Source organism: Oncorhynchus masou, unplaced genomic scaffold, assembly GCF_036934945.1.
Source record: "Oncorhynchus masou masou isolate Uvic2021 unplaced genomic scaffold, UVic_Omas_1.1 unplaced_scaffold_1368, whole genome shotgun sequence".
In the NCBI taxonomy this organism is placed as follows: Eukaryota; Metazoa; Chordata; class Actinopteri; order Salmoniformes; family Salmonidae; genus Oncorhynchus; species Oncorhynchus masou.
In genome coordinates, this window is record NW_027003584.1 from 42,653 (window position 1) to 52,884 (window position 10,232).

Sequence of the window (10,232 nt, forward strand, 5' to 3'; positions counted from 1 at the left end):
AAAAATGTAATTTTACTATTTTACAATTTTATAATAAACTCTAACATCACATAACGGGGGAAAAGTCAGACAATATTGTTATTATTTCTTTATTAGAATTGTTTTTTTAAAACTTTTATTAAATTAAAATTTTAAAATTCTAGTATTTTTACTTGTTGTTTTTTTTACTTGTTTTTTTAAATTCTAGTATTTTTTTGTATATCGACAATTAACAACATTTTGAAAAAGGGGGCTTGAATACTTTCAGAAGTGAGGATTACACTACATAAAAATACAAAATGAACTTTCAAAGACACTAGAACAGGGTGGATAAAAACATAACAAAATACTGAACTTAATTTTGATGAAAAAAAATGATATGTACCTTGTTTTGGAGAAATGAACTCTGGAACTCTGGTATCTGAAAACAAACAAACAGAAAAAAATAACTTTGTTATTTACATATTTGATACTGCTCCGTTCTAACCATGAGTCTGTTCATAATGTTTTGTACACTCAGAGTATATTATGTGAGTGAGTATATATGTAAATACAGCTGAAGTCGGAAGTTTACACACCCTTAGGTTGGAGTCATTAAAACTCATTTTTCAACCACTCCACAAAATTTCTTGTTAACAAACTATAGTTTCGGGCAAGTTGGTTAGGACATCTACTGTGCATGACACAAGTCATTTTTCCAACTATTGTTTACAGACAGATTATTTCACTTATAATTCACTGTATCACAATTCCAGTGGGTCAGAAGTTTACATACACTAGGTTGACTGTGCCTTTAAAGAGCTTGGAAAATTCCAGAAAATGATCTCATGACTTTAGAAGCTTCTGATAGACATCATTTGAGTCAATTGGAGGTGTACCTGGGGATGTATTTCAAGGCCTACCTTTAAACTCAGTGCCTCTTTGCTTGACATCATGGGAAAATCATACCGCTCAGGAAGGAAACGCGTTCAATCTCCTAGAGATGAATGTACTTTGGTGCTAAAAGTGCAAATCAATCCCAGAAGAACAGCAAAGGACCTTGTGAAGATGCTGGAGGAAACAGGAACAAAAGTATCTATATCCACAGTAAAATGAGTCCTATATCGACATAACCTGAAAGGCCGCTCAGCAAGGAAGAAGCCACTGCTCCTTTGACTCATTGACTCTTTGTTTGACATCATGGGAAAGTCAAAAGAAATCAGCCAAGACTTCAGAAAAAAAAATTGTAGACCTCCACAAGTCTGGTTCATCCATGGGAGCAATTTCCAAACGCCTGAAGGTACCATATTAATCTGGACAAACAATAGTATGCAAGTATCAACACCATGGGACCACGAAGCCGTCATACCACTCAGGAAGGAGATGCGTTCTGTCTCCTAGAGATGAATGTACTTTGGTGCGAAAAGTGCAAATCAATCCCCAAACAACAGCAAAGGACCTTGTGAAGATGCTGGAGATAACAGGTACAAAAGTATCTATATGCACAGTAAAACGAGTCCTACATCGACACAACCTGAAAGGCCGCTCAGCAAGAAGCCACTGATCCAAAACTGCCATTAAAAAAGCCAGACTACGGTTTCCAACTGCACATGGGGACAAAGATCGTACTTTTTGGAGAAATGTCCTCTGGTCTGATGAAACAAAAATAGAATTGTTTGGTCATAATGACCATCGTTATGTTTGGTGGAAAAAGGGGGAGGCTTGCAAATCAAAAAAACACCGTGAAGCACGGGGGTGGCAGCATCATGTTGTGGGGGTGCTTTGCTGCAGGAGGGACTGGTGCACTTCACAAAATAGATGGCATCATGAGGCTGGAAATTATGTATATATTTTTAGGCAACGTCTAAAGACATCAGTCGGGAAGTTAAAGCTTGGTCACAAATTGGTCTTCCAAATGGACAATTACCCCAAGCATACATCCAAAATTGTGGCAAAATGGCTTAAGGATAACAAAGTCAAGGTACTGGAGTGGCCATCACAAAGCCCTGACCTCAATCCTATAGAAAATTTGTGAGCAGAACTGAAATAGCATGTTCGAGCAAGGAGGTCTACAAACCTGACTCAGTTACACCAGCTCTGTCAGGAGAAATGGGCCAAAAATTCACCCAACTTATTGTGGGAAGCTTGTGGAAGGCTACTTGAAATTCTTGACCCAAGTTAAACAATTTAAAGGCAATGCTACCAAATACTAATTGAGTGTATGTAAACTTCTGACCCACTGGGAATGTGATGAAAGAAATAAAAGCTGAAATAAATTATTCTCTCTACTATTATTCTGACATTTCACATTCTTAAAATAAAGTGGTGATCCTAACTGACCTAAGACAGGGAATTTTTAAGGGAAGGGAAGTTTAAATGTATTTGGTTAAGGTGTATGTAAACTTCCGACTTCAACTGTCTATATATAAAAAGTGTTATACAAATATAAATATTTTTGAGATTTTTTCAAAGTAGCCACCCTTTGCCTTGATGACAGCTTTGCACATTCTCTCAACCAGCATCATAAAGTAGTCACCTGGAATGCATTTCAATTAACAGGTGTGCCTTGTTAAAAGTTAAGCACGGAGGAGGAGGTGTGATGGTGCTTTGATGGTGACACTGATAAGGCTGATAATTCAAGGCACGCTTAACCAGCATGGCTACCACAGCATTCTGCAGCGATACACCATCCCATCTGGTTTGCGCTTAGTGGGACTATCATTTGTTTTCAACAGGACAATGACCCAACACACCTCCAGGCTGTGTAAGGGCTATTTGACCAAGAAGGAGAGTGATAGAGTGCTGTATCAGATAACCTGGCCTCCACAATCCCTGACCTCAACCCAATTGAGGTGGTTTGGAATGAGTTGGACTGCAGAGTGAAGGAAAAGCAGCCAGCAAGTGCTCAGCATATGTGGGAACTCCTTCAAGACTGTTGGAAAACATTCCAGGTGAAGCTGGTTGAGAGAATGCCAAGAGTGTGCAAAGGGTGGCTACTTTGAAGAATCTCAAATATAAAATATATATTTTGATTTGTTTAACACTTTTTTGGTTACTACATGATTCCATATGTGTTCTTTCATAGTTTTGATGACTTCCCTATTATTCTACAGTGTAGAAAATAGTAAAAATAAAGAAAAACCCTTGAAAAAAGTAGGTGTGTCCATATAGTATATAGTTAGATTCTAACCATGAGTCTTCCCATGTGATCCACTGCGGCCAACTACTGTGGAAACAGGAGAAATATATTAGGAGACTGTGTGTGTGTGTGTGTGTGTGTGTGTGTGTGTGTGTGTGTGTGTGTGTGTGTGTGTGTGTGTGTGCGTGTGTGTGTGTGTGTGTGTGTGTGTGTGTGTGTGTGTGTGTGTGTGTGTGTGTGTGTGTGTGTGTGTGTGTGTGTGTGTGTGTGTGTGTGTGTGTGTGTAAACCCACCAGGTTTAGTGATGTGTTTGCTCATCTCGTCCTCTCCTCCCAGACAGTCCATCATACCGTCCTCTACAGCGTCTTTGGACAAGCACACTCACACACACACACCAGAACACACACACCACACACTGCACGCTGACACACACACACAGACACACACACACACACACACACACACACACACACACACACACACACACACACACACACACACACACACACACACACACACGCACACGCACACAGAGATAGAGGGTTACACACACACACACACACACACACACACACACACACACACACACACACACACACACACACACACACACACACACACACACACACACACACACACACACACACACACACACACACACACACACACACACACACACACACACACACACACACACACACACACACACACACACACAGATAGAGGGTTACACACACATTACAGAGTGGGAAATGTGGTTCAGTGTGTGTGTGTGTATGTGTGTGTGTGTGTGTGTGTGTGTGTGTGTGTGTGTGTGTGTGTGTGTGTGTGTGTGTGTGTGTGTGTGTGTGTGTGTGTGTGTGTGTGTGTGTGTTACATACCTGTGCAGCACATCTCATCACTCCTGTCTCCGCAGTGGTCCACTCCATCACACGTCTGTTCCAACGACACACACTTGTCGTTGACGCACCTGAACTCACACGCCGACCGCTCTGGGTGACCAATGGGGAGAGAGCCACACTCAGTCAAAAGACAACCAATAGGAGACAGGAATCAATCAATTGGATCAATCAAAATGATTCAGAGTCACAGTCACAGTCAAGACCTTCGGGCTTGTGGTAACATGTTGCCGTGGCGACCTTGTCGTCGCGGCCGAGAGGAGTTCTGTCGGAGAAGGAACACTCGGTGAGGCTGTTCTCGTATCCTTGACAGAGAATGCTGACACAGTGGTTTGCACCGGGGGACTTTATGGTTTTATAGAGCACCGAGCTGGCCTCCTTCGCTCCCCTAGAGACACACACACAGGCACACACAGGCACACACACACACGCAAGCACAGACACACGCAGGCACAGACACACGCAGACACAGACACACGCAGACACAGGCCCACACTTACAAAATATGTAATAAGCAGTGTGTGTGTGCCGGTGTGTGTGTCAGTGCCTGTTTGTGTGTGTGTTTCTCTGTGTGTGTGTGTGTGTGTGTGTGTTTCGGTGTGTGTGTGTGTGTGTGTGTTTCTGTGTGTGTGTGTGTTTCTGTGTGTGTGCCGGTGTGTGTGTCAGTGCCTGTGTGTGTGTGTGTTTCTGTGTGTGTGTGTGTGTGTGTGTGTGTGTGTGTGTGTGTGTGTGTGTGTTTCTGTGTGTGTGTGTGTGTGTGTGTGTGTGTATGTGTGTGTTCTTACCACGGACTCTTCTCATAACAGGCTACGTTAGCCGCAGCCATGTTCCAGTTGGATCCTCCTCTTCCTCCGACTCCACACACTAGCAGCTTCCCTCGAATGGGTAACACAATACTGACCACACCGGTCTCTTCATCTATACTGGTCTGGGCCTTGATACTGTCTGGAGGGAGGGGCGACATTAAAATACAACAAGATTACTCATTTTCCATCCTGATCATACTGGTCTGGCCTTGATACTGTCTTTTGGTCTGTCTCCCTGTTTGTCTCCCTGTTTGTCTCCCTGTTTGTCTCCCTGTCTGTCTGTCTCCCTGTCTGTCTGTCTGTCTCCCTATCTGTCTGTATCCCTGTCTGTCTGTATCCCTGTCTGTCTGTCTCCTTGTCTGCCTGTCTGTCTGCCTGTCTCACTGTCTGTCTCCCTGTTTGTCTGTCTCCCTGTCTGTCTGTCTGTCTGTCTCCCTATCTGTCTGTATCCCTGTCTGTCTGTCTCCTTGTCTGCCTGTCTGTCTGCCTGTCTCACTGTCTGTCTCCCTGTTTGTCTGTCTCCGTGTCTGTCTGGCTCCCTGTCTGGCTCCCTGTCTGGCTCCCTGTCTGGCTCCCTGTCTGGCTCCATGTCTGTCTGGCTCCATGTCTGCCTCCATGTCTGCCTCCCTGTTTGTCTCCCTGTCTGTCTGTCTCCCTGTCTGTCTGTCTCCCTGTCTGTCTGTCTGTCTCCCTGTCTCTCTGTCTTCCTGTCTGTCTCCCTGTTTGTCTGTCTCTGTGTCTGTCTGTCTCCGTGTCTGTCTGTCTGTCTGTCTCCCTGTCTGTCTCCGTGTCTGTCTGTCTCATTGTCTGTCCCCCTGTCTGTCTGTCTGTCTGTCTGTCTGTCTGTCTGTCTGTCTGTCTCCGTGTCTGTCTTCCTGTTTGTCTGTCTGTCTCCCTGTCTGTCTGTCTCCCTGTCTGTCTGTCTCCATGTCTGTCTGTCTCCCTGTCTGTCTGTCTCCCTGTCTGTCTCCCTGTCTGTCTTCCTGTTTGTCTTCCTGTTTGTCTGTCTGTCTGTCTGTCTGTCTGTCTGTCTGTCTGTCTGTCTGTCTTCCTGTCTGTCTCCCTGTTTGTCTGTCTCTGTGTCTGTCTGGCTCCCTGTCTGTCTCCGTGTCTGTCTCCGTGTCTGTCTGTCTAATTGTCTGTCTGTCTGTCTCCCTGTCTGTCTGTCTCCTTGTCTGTCTGTCTGTCTGTCTCCGTGTCTGTCTTCCTGTTTGTCTGTCTGTCAGTCTGTCAGTCTGTCTGTCTCCCTGTCTGTCTGTCTCCCTGTCTGTCTCCCTGTTTGTCTGTCTCTGTGTCTGTTTGTCTCCGTGTCTGTCTGGCTCCGTGTCTGTCTGGCTCCCTGTCTGTCTCCTTGTCTGTCTCCGTGTCTGTCTGTCTCATTGTCTGTCTGTCTGTCTCCCTGTCTGTCTGTCTGTCTGTCTGTCTGTCTGTCTGTCTGTCTCCGTGTCTGTCTTCCTGTTTGTCTGTCTGTCTCCCTGTCTGTCTCCCTGTCTGTCTTCCTGTTTGTCTGTCTGTCAGTCTGTCAGTCTGTCAGTCTGTCTGTCTGTCTGTCTCCATGTCTGTCTGTCTCCCTGTCTGTCTTCCTGTTTGTCTGTCTGTCTGTCTGTCTGTCTGTCTGTCTGTCTGTCTGTCTGTCTGTCTGTCTGTCTGTCTGTCTGTCTGTCTGTCTGTCTGTCTGTCTGTCTGTCTGTCTATCTCCATGCCTGTCTGTGGCTGTGTCTAAATGTGTTAGTTACCTTTAGAGCAGCCCTCTCCTCCAAAGTGTGACATGATAGGTTGTTTAGTCCGACAGGAGACAGCCATAGCCTGGCAGTAAGACAGATAGGTCCTTCCATCGTGCCCACACACCTGAGCCATGCCATCCTTCGGACACAGGTAGGGCAGCTTACACACACACCTGGTGACAGACAGACACACACAGCTGGTGACAGACAGACACACACACCTGGTGACACACACACCTGGTGACACACACACCTGGTGACACACACACACCTGGTGACAGACAGAAACACACACCTGGTGACACACACACACACCTGGTGACACACACACATACCTGATGACACACACACCTGGTGACACACACACCTGGTGACACACACACCTGGTGACACACACACACACCTGGTGACTCACACACCTGGTGACACACACACCTGGTGACTCACACACCTGGTGACACACACACCTGGTGACAGACAGACACACACACCTGGTGACACACACACACACCTGGTGACACACACACCTGGTGACACACACACCTGGTGACACACACACCTGGTGACAGACAGACACATACACCTGGTGACACACACACCTGGTGACAGACAGACACACATACCTAGTGACATACAGACAGACGTACACACACACACCTGGTGACACACACACACACACCCGGTGACACACACACACACACACCTGTTGACAGACACACACACACACACAAACACACCTGGAGACAGAGACAGGTTAAACACACACCTGGTGACACAGACAGGTTAAACACACACCTGTATATCGTTTAGACTAGTATAGCCCAAAATTATTGTAATAATTGCTCTTTAATCTCTTGACCAATGAAAATGCTGAGGGAATACAGTGTTGTTTCTACTATTCACTGGTTGGCTAACGTCTAACAGGGACACTGAAGTCTGATGCAGAGGTCTTGTACATCTCTGTAGTCACTATTTGAGCTGGGAAATAGGCTACCGTTGTAGCTACGCACGCACACACACACACACGCACACACACACACACACACACACACACACACACACACACACACACACACACACACACACACACACACACACACACACGATCATTACCTTCCCTCCATACAGCGCATCCATGGGGGACAGAAGACCCGATGGCAGGACAGACGTGTGTACTTCTGATCCAGACATTCTTCTGGTCCAAGGTACTGGTCAGTACGGGTGATGGTGGTGGGGGCAGGGGTGATGGTGGTGGGGGCAGGGGTGATGGTGGTGGGGGCAGGGGTGATGGTGGTGGGGGCAGGGGTGATGGTCGTGGGGGCAGGGGTGGTTGCCCGATATTTGGGAAATTTAATGTTCTTTGATGAAACTTGCACCTCAGGATTGCTCCCCTGGGAAGAGGTTAGAGGTCAGAGATCAGAGTTTAGAGATGGAGCCTCAGTTGGTATGATATCTGAGATACAGGTAATATTATACAGGAGATACAGGTCATATTATATAGGAGATACAGTCATATTATACAGGAGATACAGGTCATATTATACAGGAGATACAGGTCATATTATACAGGAGATACAGGTCATATTATATAGGAGATACAGGTCATATTATACAGGAGATACAGGTCATATTATACAGGAGATACAGGTCATATTATATAGGAGATACAGGTCATATTATATAGGAGATACAGGTCATATTATACAGGAGATACAGGTCATATTATACAGGAGATACAGGTCATATTATACAGGAGATACAGGTCATATTATACAGGAGATACAGGTCATATTATATAGGAGATACAGGTCATATTATATAGGAGATACAGGTCATATTATATAGGAGATACAGGTCATATTATACAGGAGATACAGGTCATATTATACAGGAGATACAGGTCATATTATACAGGAGATACAGGTCATATTATACAGGAGATACAGGCCATTCTATACAGGAGATACAGGTCATATTATACAGGAGATACAGGTCATATTATACAGGAGATACAGGTCATATTATACAGGAGATACAGGTCATATTATACAGGAGATACAGGTCATATTATACAGGAGATACAGGTCATATTATATAGGAGATACAGGTCATATTATACAGGAGATACAGGTCATATTATACAGGAGATACAGGTCATATTATACAGGAGATACAGGTCATATTATAGGAGATACAGGTCATATTATACAGGAGATACAGGTCATATTATACAGGAGATACAGGTCATATTATACAGGAGATACAGGTCATATTATACAGGAGATACAGGTCATATTATACAGGAGATACAGGTCATATTATACAGGAGATACAGGTCATATTATACAGGAGATACAGGTAATATTATACAGGAGATACAGGTCATATTATATAGGAGATACAGGTCATATTATACAGGAGATACAGGTCATATTATACAGGAGATACAGGTCATATTATACAGGAGATACAGGTCATATTATACAGGAGATACAGGTACAGGTCATATTATACAGGAGATACAGGTCATATTATATATAGGAGAGATACAGGTCATATTATACAGGAGATACAGGTCATATTATACAGGAGATACAGGTCATATTATATAGGATATACAGGTCATATTATATATTATACAGGAGATACAGGTCATATTATACAGGAGATACATCATATTATACAGGTCATATTATACAGGAGATACAGGTCATATTATACAGGAGATACAGGTCATATTATACAGGAGATACAGGTCATATTATACAGGAGATACAGGTCATATTATACAGGAGATACAGGTCATATTATACAGGAGATACAGGTCATATTATACAGGAGATACAGGTCATATTATACAGGAGATACAGGTCATATTATACAGGAGATACAGGTCATATTATACAGGAGATACAGGTCATATTATACAGGAGATACAGGCCATTCTATACAGGAGATACAGCTCGCAGGTGTGTGTGTGTGTGTGTGTGTGTGTGTGTGTGTGTATGATAATGGGGTGTAACATACCGTAGCAGGGTATGTGATGTGTAGAACTCCTAGTAGCAATATTGTCAACGCTGTCTTCTTCCCCATGGTGACTCCTGACGGACTAACCAACTAGCCTGCCTGAATACACAATGTGTTTCTCTCTCTGTCTCTCTCTGGGACATTGATCATTCATCAATCATTACCCTCATCTGTCAATGTGGACCAACACACACACACACACAGTGTGTGTGTGTGTGCGTGTGTGTGCCTGTGTGAGTTTCGGAAGTCCAGCCCAGTTGTTCCAGTAACTGACAAAACACACGCAAACCCACACACAAACAAACACACACACACACACACACACACACACACACACACACACACACACACACACACACACACACACACACACACACACACACGCACACGCACACGTTGTCTTCCTCTGCCTTCTAAACATTCTAAACATTCTAAAAACATTCTAAACGTAAAGCACATTGTCTGTCTTCCTCTGCATTCTAAACATTCTACACATTCAATACGTAAAGCATATTGTCAGGACCCGGTTACGAACCCGGGTCTCCGGAGTGAGAAACAGTCACTTAACCAACTGAGCCACGAATAGTCAGCAGAACCCAGAAGATGAGGCAGACACAGCAGTACTTGAGACGGTGTATTTAATAAAGTAAAAAGTGAAGTCCTTCAGGAAAACATGTAA

At 44.2% G+C, this 10,232-nt stretch overlaps 1 protein-coding gene and 1 long non-coding RNA gene across 2 annotated transcripts; both read right to left on the reverse strand.

Annotated features, from left to right (window-relative positions):
* Positions 1–363: 363 nt before the first annotated feature.
* LOC135530530 (uncharacterized) lies at positions 364–3,481 on the reverse strand. The gene is made up of 3 exons (XR_010453863.1): positions 3,391–3,481; positions 3,149–3,184; positions 364–400 (listed from the first exon to the last, which is right to left on the reverse strand). It is a non-coding gene; the product is annotated as an uncharacterized LOC135530530 (long non-coding RNA).
* A 489-nt stretch (positions 3,482–3,970) lies between these two features.
* Positions 3,971–9,710, reverse strand: LOC135530527 (complement factor I-like). Its single transcript, XM_064958833.1, has 6 exons — positions 9,554–9,710; positions 7,640–7,917; positions 6,539–6,699; positions 4,782–4,941; positions 4,203–4,384; positions 3,971–4,089 (listed from the first exon to the last, which is right to left on the reverse strand). The coding sequence occupies exons 1-6, from the start codon at positions 9,617–9,619 to the stop codon at positions 3,971–3,973; spliced, it is 966 nt and encodes a 321-aa protein (XP_064814905.1). The 5' UTR covers positions 9,620–9,710.
* Between the last annotated feature and the right edge of the window lie 522 nt (positions 9,711–10,232).

What these genes read in the sequence shown, in the direction of transcription:
- LOC135530527 (XM_064958833.1), bottom strand. Translation starts at nt 9,619, where the DNA reads ATGGGGAAGAAGACAGCGTTGACAATATTGCTACTAGGAGTTCTACAC. An exon ending in ATGCGCTGTATGGAGGGAAG is followed by an intron (nt 6,700 to 7,639) that starts GTAATGATCGTG and finishes GTCTGTCACCAG; the next exon opens with GTGTGTGTGTAAGCTGCCCT. An exon ending in AGGAGAGGGCTGCTCTAAAG is followed by an intron (nt 4,942 to 6,538) that starts GTAACTAACACA and finishes CCCTCCCTCCAG; the next exon opens with ACAGTATCAAGGCCCAGACC.